This window comes from Kogia breviceps, chromosome 12 (assembly GCF_026419965.1).
Source record: "Kogia breviceps isolate mKogBre1 chromosome 12, mKogBre1 haplotype 1, whole genome shotgun sequence".
NCBI classification, from domain to species: domain Eukaryota; kingdom Metazoa; phylum Chordata; class Mammalia; order Artiodactyla; family Physeteridae; genus Kogia; species Kogia breviceps.
The window spans coordinates 42,656,693-42,674,552 of NC_081321.1; the positions used below are offsets into that span (position 1 = coordinate 42,656,693).

General features: G+C 54.3%; 1 protein-coding gene across 1 annotated transcript; it reads left to right on the plus strand.

Moving 5' to 3' along the window:
- The first annotated feature begins 1,818 nt into the window (after window positions 1-1,818).
- Window positions 1,819-3,409, plus strand: HOXC12 (homeobox C12). Its single transcript, XM_059081821.2, has 2 exons — window positions 1,819-2,428; window positions 3,171-3,409. The coding sequence occupies exons 1-2, from the start codon at window positions 1,819-1,821 to the stop codon at window positions 3,407-3,409; spliced, it is 849 nt and encodes a 282-aa protein (XP_058937804.1).
- Window positions 3,410-17,860: the final 14,451 nt, after the last annotated feature.

The following is a 17,860-nucleotide window of genomic DNA, read 5'->3' on the forward strand; positions in this document are numbered from 1 at the left end:
TGGCTTCGGTTCTGGCAAGTGGGCCCGGCGCGGGGCGGGCTCCTGGGGGTGCGGGAGGGACCTTGGCCGGCCAGGGCCGGGAAGGGGAAGAGGGGCGAGGCGCGGGTGCCGAGCTGCGAGCTGTGCGGGCAGGGCGACGCCCGCGCGGACACATTTCTGTCCCAGCTATGGTTTGGGATATGAAATCGCCCGGGGAGCTGTGGAATTCGAAGAATCTGCGTTTCTCTCTGCCATGTCCTGCAGAAGAGAGAAAAAGAGGGAGATGAGAATCTTCTGCTTCGGTCTGCTTTTGTAGCTTCCGCTCATTCTCAGATATTTAACTTTCACCCACATGGGTTTCTTTCTCCCATATTCTCTCTGACTCACGTCTCTCTAATTTTCTCCAGATCTTCTGGTGTTCTCTCATATTTAGACTTTTGCTGAACTATTGATCTCACCTGGTATTACTTAAAGCCACGCTTTTGCTAGGAGCCCAAAGTAATCACATAGAAATCTGAGTATTTTGTCTACTAGAGCCCAATAGAATACACCTAGTTTTTGAGGGTTTTGTTTCCTTTTTCATTTTAATCTCTTTGGCTGTGTCTGTGGACTTGGTTGAGACCGGATTGTGGTTTCCAGATGTCGATTAATTTCGCCTACGGCCAGCGTTGGGTTCTCAGCCTTCTGTGGAAGGAGCTAATGAGGTTAGCACCATAAAAATAATTTTAAACCCCCAACAAGATAATTCTCTGGCATTCTTTCCCTTACTCCCAGCACACCTATTGGGCTGGGCACTGTTATTTGATGGTCCCAGTGGTATGCTAGGCTGGTTCTGGGGTGTGAGTGTCTCCTCCACAGTGGGAATCAGGAGCCTCTTGGGCCAGCCAAGCCCTGCTGGGAGCCCAGAGCTTCTTGCTGCAAAGTCTCCAAGAGACCCCCCCAGAAGCCCCCATGACCCACAGAAGTCATGGGGAAGAGTAGTTCAGCCCCCAGATTTTCAGGAGCAGGCAGGCAAGTCCTCGTGGAGCTGGGCGCTTCCTTTTTCTACTGCTTCTGCCTCTCTTCTGCATCCCTCCTCAGACGGTGAGTGAAGGTGTGTGGCTGGGTGGCTCCCAGCTGGAGAATGGGGAAGACCCAGCATTAGTAATCCTCCCTGAGCCCTTCCTGGAGGAGAGGACCCCAGTGTCTCCCTAAATTCCTGGGGAGAAAGAGCTGAGGAAAAGGAGCGCAGCAGCGGCAGGGCTGGGAGAAACAGCGGCAGGGAAACCTGTCTTTACCCCCACTTCGCCTCTACTGTAAATAAACCCCGAGCCAGAGGGCTCATCCGTCTCCTTAAACAGCCAGTAAACTTTATATGACACAATATCTAATAGTAATTTATTGGGGAGATATTGTAAATTCCAACGGTTTTAGTTAATAAAGGAGCTAATTAAAGAGGAACGGGCTGTGTTCGGCCAGCTGTTGGTGAGAAGATAATACATCTGGGGGGGTAGTGTAGGGTGCAGAAGCGTGTATGTGCGGGTATTTTTGGTGTGGCTTTTTTCCTCTTGCCCCGTGTCGGGCGATTGCCTCGATCTCTGCGTTAGGTTTTATATGATTTTTTAAAAACCAGAAGCCAGCGAATAAATCTGCCCCCGCGGTTCGTTCCCTCCCCCCCCCCCCGATTGGGGAAGGGGGAAGTTGGAGTTGGTGCGGGGTGGGGGGATTCTCTGTCCCCACCCATCCCCCTGGCGGCGGCGCCCACGTGAGGTGGACGGCCAATGGGTGGCCGGTGCAGGTTTAACTATGTTTAATGTCAGATAGCAATAAAGTAGAAGCTGCCGGTCGGGCCCCGCGGAAATGGGCGAGCATAATCTCCTGAATCCCGGGTTTGTGGGGCCGCTGGTGAACATCCACACGGGAGACACCTTCTACTTCCCCAACTTCCGCGCGTCCGGGGCGCAGCTGCCCGGGCTGCCTTCGCTGTCCTACCCGCGCCGCGACAACGTGTGCTCGCTGCCCTGGCCGTCGGCGGAACCGTGCAATGGCTACCCGCAGCCCTATCTCGGCAGCCCGGTGTCGCTCAACCCGCCCTTCGGCCGCACGTGCGAGCTGGCGCGCGTGGAGGACAGCAAGGGTTATTTCCGCGAGCCGTGCGCCGAGGGCGGCGGCGGGGGCCTGAAGCGTGAGGAGCGCGGGCGCGACCCCGGCCCAGGAGTCGGGCCCGGGGCAGCGCTGCTGCAGCTGGAGCCGTCGGGGCCGCCTGCGCTCGGTTTCAAGTACGACTACGCGGCGGGCGGCGGCGGTGGCGACGGTGGCGCGGGACCCCCGCACGACCCGCCCTCGTGCCAGTCGCTGGAATCCGACTCCAGTTCGTCCCTGCTTAACGAGGGCAACAAGGGCGCCGGCGCGGGCGACCCCGGCAGCTTGGTATCGCCTTTAAACCCCGGCGGCGGCCTCGCGGCCAGCGGTAAGGATCCCGGCCCATTCGCGAGGCTACTCCGGACGAGACGTCTGACGCGGCGGGGCGGGGGGCAGTGTAGGACTGAGCTAGGGCCTCCTGGGGTGACAGACTGTGTGGTGAGGAAGCGCTTCTTTAAAAAAAAAGGAGTTGCGGGGGAAAGACCTATAAACATGTAAATATCCCCGTGAAAGAACTAGAGATTCCCTTTTTCCTCAGCCTGCGGCTGGAGGGGGCAGGGAGCTCCGGAGAAAGGGGATTCTGACAGATTTCCCCAGGCGTGGGGGGGTGGGGACCCAGAGCCTGGTCCCTGCCCTCCCAGGGACTCTCTTTCCACCTTCCCACAGGTCCCCATTACCTACTTTTTTAAAAAGAAAGGCCAGCGGTTGACTCTTGTCACTCGCTCACGTCTATTCTAACTAATCAGGACCCCATCCTGGAGGATGTGAGAGGAAGGGGCCAGGATATCGTGGAGAAGAAGAGGTTTGGGGAGAAGTGAGAGGATAGGAATTTAAAAGGTTCTGGGATACTGCAGTGAGAAGTAGGGGAGGAAAGGAGAAAGAGTGAAAGGGGGAAAAGAGATTGATGAAGGCAGAGGAGTTGGTGGGGATGGGAATCTTCCTAAGAGAGGAGAGGAAGAGCCTGGGGTCGGGTGTTAGGCCAAGATGAAAGGGGCTGGGGAAGGACCGACGGTACTGGGCTTGTCACCTCTTGGTCCCCTGGCCAACCCTGCTGGTTCGTCTCCACCCAGGCGCGCCCTGGTACCCGATCCACAGCCGCTCACGGAAGAAGCGCAAACCCTATTCGAAGTTGCAGCTGGCGGAGCTGGAGGGCGAGTTTCTGGTGAACGAGTTCATCACAAGGCAGCGCCGGAGGGAACTCTCAGACCGCTTGAATCTTAGTGACCAGCAGGTCAAGATCTGGTTTCAGAACCGCAGAATGAAAAAGAAAAGACTTCTGTTGAGGGAGCAAGCTCTCTCCTTCTTTTAGGGGCAAGACACGGGCACCAGCCCCAGACTGAGCCTGTCTCTGGCAGAGAGCAAGAGGGGGCACTGCCTGGGACACAGTCCCCGCTTAGAACGCCAGGCGTCTCTGGCAGGTCCTCCTGGGACTTCCTCTTGTCTGTTTTGTTCGTGGTTCCCTCCCACACACCCCCAGCAGACCCTGCCACGTCCCAGAGAGAAGGGAAGAACCCAGCCAGGGAGAGAGGAAGCCCAAAGCTGCAGGCAGTGGGTAGGGGCAGGGAAGGCTGAGGCGCTGGGGAGGGGCTAGTTTGACGTGGGACTTGGGCGTTGGGCCTCCGTCTGAAGATCTGGAGGAAAGGTGACTCAGGCGTCCCCTCCCACCACTTTCCTTCCGTGGTCTTAGGTCTGTCTGCCTGCAGGAGTAGGCGAGGGTGGGGACAGTGGGACCAAGGCTCTCAGAACTTGCAGTTATTGGGGTTAGGAGAGGCTGAAAGGAGGGAGCAAGAGTGCAGGATGGGCGGAGAGCAGGGAAGGGGTCCGGGTAGCTCTGGGAGGGCAGAAGGAAGTGGGGGGGCCTAGGAGGAAGTGTGGTTTGGGAGAACAGAATGATCAGCAATGTCCAAGTCCGCTGGGGTCTGGGTCCTCCAGGCCTGGACGCAGAGCAGGCCGAGGCATAAGCATTTGGCAGACTCGGCTGTGGACAAGGTGATGATCAGGCTTTTGTCCCCTCTAGGGCAGGCTACCGGAACCGTCTCCTGGTCCCCAGCCCTCTCCCGAGCCCCCTGCGCCCATTCGCTCACAGGTGTGCTGCCATCCACTCTTCCTGCCGCTGAGGCGGCTGCCGACCGGAAGCCGCAAGCGGGGAATTGAGAGCTGAGTGGACGCAGCCTCAGGTTCAGTAGCCACCCCAGGGACCCCCCACCCGGCCCAACGGGAAGCCCAGGAAGCTGTAAAAGGAGCTGCGAAGCGCGGCATTGATTGGCCGAGAGAGTTTCTGGCAGCCGCTGCAGATTCTCCCTTCGCCGCTGGCGTTCATGGTCACGGCCGCCGGAGGCTGGACCTGCGTAATTTACGAGGCGAGAGGGGAATCCGCCCCCACAAGGGGCTACCGGCCGCGGAGGCCCCCCGCTCAGCCCGGGTTTCCCAGGCTGGTGACAATGAAGGAGGGCGCGCTGCAGCCCCCCACCCAACTCCTTTCTCTCTTTTACCCACCCCTACTCCACCTGCTCCCCACCGGCGCCCTTTGTCTCAGGATCCGCTGTCTCCGCCCCCAGGCCAGGGAGCCGCAGACTAGGAGGACCAGAGCAGGGGGAAGGGCACATCCCCAAAACCCATTGGAGGCCAGAAAGTGGCTTCTCCAGCCGAGGGCCTTTTATTCATAGCCCCCTTCAGGCCCCAGCCCCAGCCCAGTAGATCCCAGGCTGGCTTCCGAAAGAGAAGCTGTGAAGGAGCCCCCCTGCCTTCTTGCACTGTGTTTTGATTCCCCTTGGTGAGTCCCCCAACCTCCCATCTGCTGACCCACCCTTGCCAGGAGCAAGAGGGGGAGAAGCAGGGGAATGATGGGAGTTAAGCCCAGCGTGGACAGTGTGAAACTGGCCTGCCAGCTTGGAGTTCTTCCCACCTGGGGACGGTCTCTCCTTCCACACTCTGGAAAGGCAATCCACTCTCCCACCAGCTTCAAGTCCCTGTGAAAGATTGTACAGAGGCATGGGCAAACATATAGGCACACAGTACAGCACTCGGCCCACACCATTCTCCTGACTGTACTTGCAAACAGGCCGCCTCATATCCCCAAATACAGTCCTGCAGAGTAGCAGTACAATCACATACCCTCATCCCCCACTGGGCACCTGACACACTTCCCCACCCACATTAACCTACGTACAAGTTTGCAGAAATCACCACCGTTCCAGCTGTCTGCACACTCCCCTGTGGGCTGTCGCTGGGTATGAGGCACTCCCCTCTTTGCCTGGTCACCCATGTACCACTTCATACAGCCCCTCCTGTGACCTCTTGGTCTCTGGGGTGCTGGATTTGAGTTTCACCACTCCAGCCTGACTCTCCCAGCTTAATAAAGGAGACCAAAACACTCCAAAAGGGGTGGGGGGACAAAGATATGCAATATTCTCTTCCTGTCGCTTTAAACTTGATTTCCTTTCGTGAGCTTCTCTGTCAATCTGTGTCCTGTTCTCTGTGTCTGTTGCTAGTACCTAGTGTGATTCCTCTGGGTAGATGCCCTCCTTTCCTCCCTCCCTGGCTCTCTGTAGTGTGCCCTCCTATGCAAACGTCTGTCTCTAGCACGTTTTCCCTTTATATAGTCCTTGTACAGAGTTGCTTCATCATATTAATATTAATAATAATAATTAAAACATGATGGTATGATGATGTGATTTTTTTGAGAGAAAAATTTTAAACGGGCTCCATACACATGGTCTCCTATGCCCAGAAAGAATGGGATCCCCAACCTCCTAGCTGTTCCCCCACTTTATTTTTTCCAGCCCAGGTGAATAATAAAAATAATAAACATATAATAATAAAGGAAGAGCGGTTGCAGGGGCAACAAAAATGTACAAGCAACCAAGATCTGTTGATGAGCTGCCATCTCCAGTCCCAAGCAATTACTAGCAGAGAGAAAATTGGGGGGGGTGGTAGATTAGTGGGGAGGAGAGGGATATCTGAGGAGTCGTGGGGTTGTAAAAATAATGTGGACAGCCCGGAGGAGGCTGAAACTACCTTCAGGACCACAAAAAGGAAGTCTGAGCTGCAAGATCTCCAAGAAGTGAAGCCAGGGTAGGGGCAAGAGCTGGTTGGAGCTGGGATGGTGAGATTGCCATGGGGTAGGGGCAGGGGTTGGTGGGTCCACACTTCACCCTGATGGTTCTAACCCTGTGGCTTCACTCTGAGAGCACATTTTGTGCACTGCAAGATGACTGGAGAGGGTACTAAAGACCCCTTGAAGCTGGTGAAATAGGCTCCGCCTCTGTCAGCTGCGGCCCCTCCAGGCCATGACAGAGAGAGGCCCAGGTCCAGGCCAGAGTCTAGTCTCAGCTGAGCCCATGAGTCCTCTGCAGCTCCACCTCACTCCTTCCTTATGGATGGGATGCCCTCCCTCTGCCTCCACCCATGAGCCTCTGATCCCCGAGTTTCCCTTTCTCACAGCCAGGCTCCAATCACGGAGTCTCCTCCAAATTCCCCCTCCACCCTCCTGGGCCTGCTCCGGGATAACAAGAGCCCCCCTCTGAGCCCAGCCTCCTGAGCCACGCCTCCTGCCCTGAATTCTTTCCTTCTCTTTCTCCCCTCCTTTCTTTACTCCTGCAACTAGGAAAAGTAGCAGATTTAGACCAAATCCCATCCTCCCTTTGCCCCAATCCCCTGCTGAGTATGCATCTGAAGGATTCAGGCAGGAAGGAGATCCCAAGCTTTGGGAGTACTCCTATAAAGGGCCCACAGAGTTTAGGGGAGGCTGGGGACTGGATAGCTTCTGGCAGCCTTGAGCTGGTGGTGTAGGGGAGGGACTGAGTGGCTGCCCTTGAGTCTGAATAAAGGTGGGGGGAGGTCTGAATCCCAGTGAATCCAGGCGAGAGCCTACCCTCTTCTTAAGCCACATCTATACAGGAGGAGTTAATAGTGAAGGCATTTCTGACTAAATAGGAAAGAGGGAATTTAGAGAGGTCAGGAATAACTGGCCTTTAATTTATTCCCTTGATTTATTCCCAGAGACACTGCAGATCTGAGAGAGAAGGTTCCTTGTTGGGTTTTGTCTATGCAGGTCCTGAGACTCAATAACTGGGGAAGCTGTCAGAGAAGGAAAAACACTATAACCTCCTCCCAATGGCTGAATAACAAGTCCTTGGGTCTCCTGGCCAAAGAGAAGGTCATGTCTGGAGCCACAACCCAAATACCCAGGACGTGGCTGAGCTCTGGATCTGGGCAAAGATTCCATCTATTTTGCAAGTATGTGTCTGGCTTAAGCCCTCTAACTACAATTTACTCCACTGATTTAAGACAAAGCACCCTGTGTCTCTAATTGGGTCTTCAGGAACAAGAAAAGGAGAGAGTTATCTGGATAATCCAGGTAGAAAAATAATTTCACTGTTGTGTATGTGTAAGCTTATGCTATTCAAATGAGTTGTGTATTTGGCCCTGGTTATCACCCAGTTCTACTCCACTCTGAGCTGCGTAGACGCAGCTAGGGTATTTAAAGCCACTATCGAGCGGGCGGGAGATGGGCCCGGCAGCCCGGGTTCTGTGGATGCTAATGCAGCCGGAAACCCGGCGCGATCGATGGCTCAGACCCAGAGCGGGGCAGGGACCGCCGGCCCCGATCTTCGAAAAATCAAACCCCCGGGACCTTGGGTTCCGGACCGGCCGGAGCTCTCGTCCATCCTCCCCGCCATTACCAGGAAAGTAGGAGCGGTTTTTAGGCCCCCGACCCGTGCGGGAAACGCACCCCGGAGTCCCCAACCCTCTCTGCGCGGCGGGCACAGGGAGGCGCCGAAGGTCCCGGTGTAATTTAGCGCGAGGTGGGCTGCAGGCCTGGGATCCCGCAGCCGCGTATAAGCCGAGCGTTAGGCCCGAGCGGCCGCCCTTCGGTATCTGCCTCCGTCGAGACGGAGCTGCCGGTTTTCCGCCGAGAAGTGTGCGTCCTGGGCCCTCCGCCACCGGAAGCCCATCACCGCGGCAGCCGGGGGCCGAGCTCGCGATCGCCGCTCAGGGGAGGCCCCGAGACAAAGGCCCGCCGGCCGCTGGTGGCCGACGCGGGAGCCTGGCCGCTCGCTCCCCGCCCCGCGCCCGGAGCGCTCCGTGCCCCGGCTCGGCGGACAGGGTTCCGGGGCCTCAGTCCGGTTCCCCGCCCGCCTGGCCCGGCCTCGGCTCCGGTGTGCCCGGGGTCCCGGGGAGAGGAAACCCGGCGCGCCTCCCAGCCCTGGCCCCGCCGCCCGAACAGAGCCGGCAGCTCGGGTCGCCGCGCGAGGGCCGCCGGCTCCCGCGAAAGACCGGATGACCCCTGCTGGCCAGATCCGCGGAGGCCGCCGCGAAGACCCGGACCCGCCCAGCCGCTCGGCCCTGAACCACAGCCCGGGGGCGGGGGGACGCTCCGTGGGTTTGTGGGTGACCTCGAAGAACAGCCCGAGTCCGAGGCGCTGCCGGGCTGCGGGAACCAGGCCTTTCTCCCAAGTGCCCTCCCTCTGCTGGGCACGCGGCGTCCCCACAGCGGCGGCCCGCCCTCCCGCCGGGTTCGTCACCGCCGGCGGCTCTGCCCCAGGCTCCGAAAGCCTGTGCCGCCCGAGGGAGCCTGGCACCGGAGCCGAGGAACTGGGCTTGGATGAGACCAAACGCAGTGGACTTTTAGCCAGTGTGACCCAGCAGGTTGCCTGGGGGTGATTTCTCCTCTCTGAGCCGGAGCCGCTTCCTGGGGACTCCGATATACGCCTTCCGTTTGTCAGTTTCCCTGACCCGGAGTGGAGAGCTTCCTTCAAGGACCGGTCTGTGCGGAACTCACCGGCAGTTGCTAGAAAAGCTCCCTGTGAAAGACGCATAGTCCACATTCGGAGCATGGAAAAGATGTTCCACAAAATGCACGCTTGGCCACACTGCCGACATAACCGATATATGGAAACAGTCTAAAATGCACAGAGATCTATATTACATGTACATTCTGGGCATGGAAAATATATTTCTCTAGAAAATATACATATGGAGGCACTCTTATCTATTGTATGGGAAAACAACCTCCTGGGAAAAGATTACATATAGCATGTATACCCATCACATGTAAAAATTCATTTACATAGATTAAACAGTACACTTGCACACATCCTGCGCAGGGAAGGTACAGTCCTACATCTATTTAGCTACATGGATGTATACACTCCGAAGGGCATATAAAATCAGTACATGGACAATGCATCCATATATTAATATATCCACGTTAAAAAACTGCATGGAAAATATACATCATGTTATTATATATACACAAAGTGCCTATCAACCCAGTGTATGAAAAATATATTCTGTGAATTATGTTTGTATACATGGTATATGTGTACCAAATACATTGAAGTACATACTTTGATTTCACATATTACTATATTTATAATACACATTTCTCTGGCAATCTTAAAAACAGTAGCAGGAGGAAGCTCAGGCACTGGCAATGACATTCTCTATCAGCTGAACCTCTTTTCTGTCCTGTATTTCTATTATTTCTGTCTTTTACAAACCCTCTTCTGTGTCTACATGGATTATTGATATGAGTGGTCTTCTATCTCTATTTAACTGTTGCTTCTCTTGTCTGAGGTCAGGGTCTATATTTAGAGCCCTAGGTCCTGTTTGACAGGGTCTGACTGCATAATCACTCCTGTATGGAATTAGCATTGTATAATTATGTTACTGCTTCTGTCTCAGGATGTGTTCTTCTAGATCTAATATAAATATAGTTACTCTGAGCTGCCAGTTAGGAAAGGGGGAAAGAAGGAAGCGCAGCAGCCAGGTGAGGTGTGTAACAGGAAGGTTCCGGCTGTGTGCTGGGCATGCAAGGGCTTCTTGAAAGCTAAGGTTTGTTTAACCTTTTTAAAATTTACTTTAAAAACTCAAGTCCAGGGAGCAGTATGAGGTAAAGGCTGGACCTTGTCTTCTATGCTCCTCTCAAATCCGAGAGCAGCCCCACTCTGTCCCAGACGACCAGGAAGAGGACTCCGGCCTGCCCAGCTCCTCGACTCCAGTTCCCATCCTTAACCTTGGCCGGGTCTACACAAGCAACTGGGAAAGGTTATCCAATAACCCAAGTTTTTCTCAGCAAAACCCATTCCCAACGCTTTTTCAGAGGCAGTCATAACTTAATGTATTTTGTGGAGCTGAGCTAACTCCGATCTGGCCCCCTAAAAATGAGTCCCACTTGGGTCTTTCTTTAGCAGCTAAAAATCCTGGACTACATGACACACGCCTATAGAAAAATTCTTTGAGAGATAATACATTCACACCCAACAGAGATATTGTTTATGAGTCGATAGGTTCCATGTAGATGCGGCCATGCTTTACTGTCCAAAGAAATCAATTAATTAGTGCCTCACCAGTCCCCCCCCACCCCGCCCCCGCCGGCCGCTGCTTGGCTGAGCTCGAGCCGGCAGAGATAGATGTGCGTGGCCAGCTCGCTGGTCTTGTTAACAAGCCTCATCATAAAGATGGAATGATAAGGAGAGCGAGGAAGCCCTGGTGGCCGAGAGGGGGGCCTCGATAGCCCAGCCCAACGGGCTGTGCCACGGCGGCAAATCGGAACCAGAGCGAGCCCAGTGCTGCTCCAGCACCAGCACCGAGGATCACCGAGGATCTGGTGTATCCAGTGTTCTCCCCTTCTGGGGTGGTCACGCTGTGACTCGAATAATTCCCTCTCCCCTCCCCTTTCCTGAGTTGTCCCTTCTCTTCACTGAGCCCCCAATTTTAAAAAATTGTTTAATAAAAATACATAAACCTCTGTCCATGAGTGCCTGTCTTGCCCTCTGCCATATCTGTTCCGGAACCTGCCACCTCCTTCTTTCCCTGCATTTCTCCGCGTGGTTCCTTTTCATCTCCATCTGGCGCTCTCTTCCCTCCTTTGGCTCTCTCTCTGGCTTCATGGTTGCTTTTTCTACCAGGTTGGTACTGGCTCAGGCCCCAATGAGCTTGTAAAAATAATACAAATACCCCCTGGTTATCTCTTGGCAGAGTAAACACCCCCAGATAAGCCCAATGGAAAACAAAAAAAGAACAAATAACAACAACGAAACACTCCCCCCATAAAAACCCTTGGATATAATTGCTGGTTTGGGTTGCAGCACTTAATTCTGTTTATTCTCACCAATGTGCATACTTAACAGAGAGATATTGATATTAAAAGGCAGGGGGGGAATTAATTTTACTTTTATAGTCATCTATTAAGAGCAGAGGATGATCTGGGTCTCCTTTAAAGGGACCGGAAAAAGGGAGGAGGGAGAGAGAGAGAAAGGGAGGGGGAAGGGAGAAATATGACTGAAAGGGAACAAAGATCTTTGCCTGAAGAAACAATGTAACACTAGACAGAACTATAAAGTATGGGAATGTAAGAACACAGGGCTCTCTCGGCTTCCCCCATTTGGAATCCTGTCCCTTGCACTTCCTGCTGAAATCTCAACCCTGACTACACAGCAATATTAAAGGAAGAATTCATGCAATTATCTGGATAATTGTAAGGGGAGAGAGAAAGAATTTCCCTTTGATTTTCTGATCCCCTCTGGTGTCTGTGCAAAGGAGGAGGAGAAGTGGGATGTAGGGGGGAAAAGGAAGTAGTAGGGTCTCCCAATATGACCCTATCCCCTACAAGATGGCTACTCCTAAATCAAGGAAGTCCTAGGCAGGCTTACGGATTCTGGAACATACTCAAGAATGGACACAGATTCACTTTCGTTTTCCAGGATATTTGCTTGGCTTTACATTGCATAGATCTGCCTCATCCAGTATTGTAATTATCACAAGTAAGTGAATAATAGATAATTATAGGGGTGTCCATAATATCATTTATTTTATAGCCACACAAGATATGATTAGAGTTAATGTCGGAGGCCTTGTTGGAGCCTGGGAGGCAACAAGAGGCAGAGCAGAGAGGCCTGGATAATTTGTCTCTTTCCTATTTTCATGTGTGTGGGAATCTCCAGAAATCCCTAATTCTCTAAATTCCCTCCCCAAAGGTCTTAAGTGAAATCTCTAGGATTTTAGGGGCTGGAAGCTGAGAGAAGGGCAAACAACAATTTAGTCCCTAAGTCTCCCCCTTAGTCTCAAGAGCAGTGGTCTCTGCTGTCATACCGCCACAAACAAGGGCGTCGTCCTCCATTCAAGACCACTAGGGTCACAGAGACTTGGCGGGTGAGGCCAGTGAGAGGAAGACAGAATCTTACCAAAACCAAATTCACTGCCATCCTCAAGTGGGCACTGGGCCCAGAGTGAAGCCCCTATAATCCCAAATTGGCCTTCTTTCCTGGACCATCTTTCCCAGGGATACCTGGATGGGGCAGAGGCCAGGCTAGGGCTGTGGAGGTCAGCTGGGGTGGGGATGGGAGAGTACTGAAAATATTTATTCTTGTTTCCAGGATTCTAAAGATCAGGAGAGAGAGAGAGAGAGAGATTGCAATAGAGAGCTGGGCAAGAGGGAATCGAGGGAAACCATGAAACCAGCAGGCAAGAATAAAAGGAATGAGTGAAAGGAAAGGGGCAGGAAGAAGGAAAGCGGGGGGGGGGAAGAGAAGGAAGGGAATAAAAAAGAAAAGGTAGGGAAAAGGGAAGAAAAGGACAAAAGAGAAAAAGAGGAAGTGAAAAAAAGGAAAGGAGAGATTTGACAGAGAAAAAGAAGCAGGGAGGCAGAGGCCAGGGTCGCCTGGGCTCTGCCTGGCTGCCTGCAGTGGTCTGGGTGGGCGGGGGGCGCCCTGACAAAGTGAAGGTCAAGTTAGCATCGTACCTTATAAGGAAGGCGTCAGTCCTCCATTTCAGCCTTTCTTTCTGCCAGGACGTGGCCGTGGCATTTTTGGTCTTGTAAACATTGGACTCTTTGGGGCCTTAAAAAAAAAATAAAGACACCCCCCCTCCTTCCTTTATTAGGGGTGAGCTCGGCCGGCTGGGGGAAGCAGTGGACAGAGAAGTCAACTAATGAAGACTCCGGGAAACTTTTCTCTCCTTTTCTCTCTCTCTGGCTCCGCTCCCGCCAGCTGGGGCCCCCCCTCCCCCCTCCCCCCCCCCTCCCCCCTCCCCCCCCCTCCCCCTCCCCCTCCCCCTCCCTCTCCCTCCCTCCCCTCCCTCCCCCTCCCGCCCCCTCCCGCCCTCTCCCCACCCCATTGCCTCTTTTTCTCTCCGTATCTCTCCGTCTTCCGTATCTCTCACCACCGTCTGTAACTCTGGACTCCATCTCTCCACTCCCCACCCTCCCATACGCAGACTTCTAAATCCATTCCATTCCACCGCGAAGCGGAGCAGGACGTAAGAATTGGAGAGAAAATTAGCCGTCACAAAGAAAAAAATGTTCATTTACAGCTTAGATGTCTGACTATTAAGATTTTCTTCGAAAACAAGGCGGTACACTCGGTAAGGAGGAGGGGAAGTGAGGCAGCAGGAGTGGGGAGGGCTGATGAGGCAGGAGCCTTGGATTTATTTCTCATCCAGAGGCGGAAAGAAAGGGGGAAGAAGCGGCAAAGCGAGAGAGAAGCTGTTGAACCCGGCAACTAGCAAAGTAGGAGGATGCAGCCGAGGGACGGGGAGCGAAGCGCGCCGCGCTAGGACCCTGTATCGCGGCTGCGATCCCCGAGCGTTGAGCCGGCTCAGCCTAGGCCTTGGGTGCGGAGAGAGAAGTATATTAGATATCTGTTGGTCTGAGACGTGGGGGAAAGGCAGGGATGGAGGGAGGCAGGGAGAGAGGCGGGGTAAGGCGACGCCGCAGCCTACCCGCTGGAGGGAAAGCGAGTTCCGGAGTGGAGGCGGCGGCGGGCTGGGCTGCGGGAAGCCTGCAGCGGGCAGCGGGCAGCCGGCGGGCTCAGGCGAAGGAAGGCGGCCGAAGAAAGGAGCCTGAAGTGGAATCATTGGCCCTCTCCCTCCAGGGTACCAGGGTAGCACCGGGAGAGAGAGAGAGAGAGAGAGAGACAGAGAGAGAGAGACAGAGAGAGACAGAGAATGAATAGGGCATGGAGGTGTCTGTGAAGGACTCACCTCTTTCCAGGACCTCACAGCTTGTTTTCGCCCGCTCAGCCCTTTTTAGGCCTAATCATTGCTTTTGAAATGGGAATTCTAATGGCAAGGGAAGGGAGGGGGGCACTGATGTGGGGCTTCTTGTTAAATCTGATGCCCCACAAACCCCTGCTGGTTGTCACCTACACCCTTCTCAACTGGAAAACCGGAGTCTGGGATCAGTCCCCTCCCACTTGACCTACCTGGTTGAGGGTGCCTAAGAGCTATCTGGGACCTGAAGTGGGCTGTGGGGCCCAGGTGGGAGCTGCCAGGAGCAGTGGTGGGGGCAGTCTGGGAGCTCCCAGGCCTGTATGCCTGGAGCTCTGCCACCCTGTGTTCTGATCATGAAAAACAAAGGGGGAGGATTTGATTATCTCTTCTGGTGTTAAAGGAGCCTGGCTTTCAAAAACAGCCTCTGACCCTGAGATCTAAGGTGATAAGTGTCTCTCTCACTGACGTTTAATCTGGGCAAACTTCCTACTGCCTGGGTTCAAGGGGCTGAGCGGGTGGCCAGGGTGAGGACAGATGCTGCCAGGAAGCTCCAGGGAGGGAGTGGCAGGCCCTCTCTGGCATTATCTGGAGTTCTCTGGAGAGTATCTTTAAAGGTCAGAGTGGACTGGGGAAGCCCTTTCTGATGTCCCCCTCAGCCCAGAGAAGGGGAGCCCCAGGAAGGGAGGGAGTTTACTACGAGCTGGGACATTTCCCCCTAGTGTGGGAAAGGCAAAGATAGCCAGACCTCATCCTGCAAAAATGTATTTTGTGTCTGTGACAGAAAATTGGTAGTCACTTGGGAGATGTAGGGACTTGCAGTGAGCGGAGCAAGGCAAGACGCGGTGAAGGCAGAGGCTGAGGTGTGATTTCGGGTGGTGCAGGCATCGAGACTGGAAAGGTATCACCCAAACCCATTTTCTCCGAGAAGCCAAACTCACACACACAATGGGCCCAATACTGAAAAACACCAGATGATCTGCTTCCAAGGGACATAACAGGCCAAGCGGATACAGGTTAATAAAACCCGCAAAAGCCCAGACAGGAGCACTTAAAATGCCCGAGAAACAAAGCATACCGTGACAAATTCTCACCCAACACACAAGTACATGCACCAGAATGTTCCCAGGCACAGAAAGACCTTCCCCATTTCGAGCCCTCACCCTTGGACACTCAGGTATACCTGCCCAGCTCCAAGGGCACACACACACTCGAGTCCCCTCCTAAACCTACCCACAGAAACCCCTGGGGACAAGGGGGCAAGCACTCAGCTGCACGCACACCCCACAGAGCCAGCCCCGTGTCTCCTGAGCCTCACTAATGCACGATCCATACCCGGAGATAAAAGTCTAGACAATAGACGGTTGTTTATGACAACGAGGCTTTCCAAGTTTGGGGCCGGGCGATAAATCTCTGGCGAATCTTCTTGTAACTCAACTTCTGGCTGTAGTGACCGGAGAACCACGGAGACCGCAGAGAGGGGAGCAGCCAAATGGGAGACTTTTGAATCATGAGCAGAAGACGACTTCCCCACTGGGCAAGGGAGCGCAGGCGGCCACATTCTGCCCCACGTGGCAGGTCCACACTGTGGAAGCTTTCGGATCAGGCTTCAGAACACAGGCGAGTCAGGTTTCCAGGCTCCCAAAACCGGGGAGCAATGGCAGGGCCCGGAGGCTGGGACTGACCCACAAACAATTCTTGCTGCAGGCAAAGGGTCTTTTTTGTGGGTGACTGGAATCTTCTTGCTATGGGTCACCTGAAGTTTTTCACCCCACGCCTGTGCCCTCTCTCTCTCTCTCTCTCTCTCTCTGTCTCTGTCTCTCTCCTTTTCCTTTTTGGGTTGATGGGCTGTTCCCTTTTGCATTTTCAACTCAGGCATCTGATCACAAGTAAAGAGCCACTAAAGTTGATCTCATAAAAATGCCGCCAGCTCACTTTGATCTGTGCAGACTGGGTCCGAGCCCAAGTAGGCGCTGAAGCCGGGGAATGGTGGCTCTGGCCAACCCGGCCTCCACTGGGCCAAGAGTTCGGAGATCCGGGTGGCTCAGCACTGCAGTTCTGCCCAGAAAAGGCACTTTGTGTGCGTGTGTGTGCTGTTGCAGCTGAGTTTGGAGACCAGGGTCCAATGGTAGTGGCTCTATTTCCAGACTGCTTTTAAGACATTTCCTTGATTTTAGAGCATTTGGTGAGGGGCCAGTGAAACTGGCTCGTAAAATGGGACTTTTATTGGGAGAAATGGGGTCGCGTTGCTAGCCTCCCGGGACAATCCCTCCGCTGAGGAGGAAAGGGGGTGGGGCCGTGGGGGCAGAGGGGCTGCCCTTCTCCCTCCTCCTATCCTGTCCACGGGGCCGGAGGAACCTTGGAACAGCGTCCTCTTAGGTGACCTGACTTGGGGCCTTGGGCTTGGGGCAACGGCCAGGGCTGACGAGAGATGGGAGTCTGAGAACTGGTGGTCCCCATCCCTTCTAGTTTCCTGGCTGGGGGTGGGAGGTGTCACGGGGTGCAGGATAAACCGCTGGCCTGAAAATCCCCAAGCACATTAAAGGGATTATTAAACTCAGTGGCATTGCAAGGGAGAGAATTTGTGCAAAAGGATGCAATCCTCGCTGGCCCAGCCTCGGATCCACTGAGGGTGTCCATGTGCTGACTGCCTATCTCTTTATTGACCCCACACAGACTGAACTTACAGACCAGAGAGCTCTAAGAGCCCCCTTTCTGCAAACTGGGGTTTCCTCCCAGTTCTTGGTCTGTGGGGTGGGCCCCTTTCCCTACCGCAGTCTGCTCTCTCCAGAGCAGCATCAGGAGGTGAACAAGCTCGAGGGGGCCCAGTACTGTGTGTGGGATGCAGGGCTGGGACCTGGAGATACTGCCCCCTTCTGAAGCCACCTCTGGTGTCTGTGTGTGAAAAGGAAGAGTCTGTCGTGGCCCTGGCCAGAGTACCGAGGCGGCTGCCCAGACCACATCTGCCTGCTAGCCGCCAGGCAGGCAGGCAGTGCTGAATGAGGCCGCCCAGAGCCAGTGGGGCAGGCAGGATGGCCCTGCTGAGGAGGATTTCAGGTGAAAGCTGCGACTCCAGTAGGTGGAGAGGCCACAGGCACCCAAGAGATGAGGGGGGAAAGCCGCCTCCTCTCCACGGCGTGGGGCTTGCCAGGGCTCCTGGGAATCAATTTGGGAACTGATTTTGGATTTTGGGTCTCACGTCGGGGGAGGTACTGATGCTCAGGGATGCTGGCTGGGTCAGGCAGCTCAGCCTATGCTTCAGGGTGGCCTGGACCTAGGACTGGGCAGGGAGGCCACTCGCCCACACCATGGGCACTTTTGCCAATCAATGTCTCCCTGACTTCAGCAGCCAAGGCCTTCTCTCCTTGACCCCAGCAGCAACCTCCAGTTGTTGGGATTTTTTTAAGTTGTTAAAAAATTAAAAGTCAAACAAAAAAATTGTTTTTGAACTTTGTGCCTTAATTTTAGGGGGAAAAATATTAATGTTCAGAAGCCTCTGTTGGGAGACCCTAGAATTTCCTGAACATCGACTCCTTTGACATTCTTTCTTGCCTTTCTTTTTTGTTTCAAGGAAATAGAGCCGCCAGCAGCTCCTTGTAGCAGCCTGGCTCACTTTTATGGCGGCTCTGGAATAAACTTTGGTGGTCAAATTCAAGTGCTCAGGCCCACAGCTGTCTCCTCACAGGAAGTGAACCCCCTCCCCACTGTCGGCCCTGGCGGTGCAGAATTTGCCTTGGGGGCTTGGGCCCCACAAGGCCCAGGAGGCCAA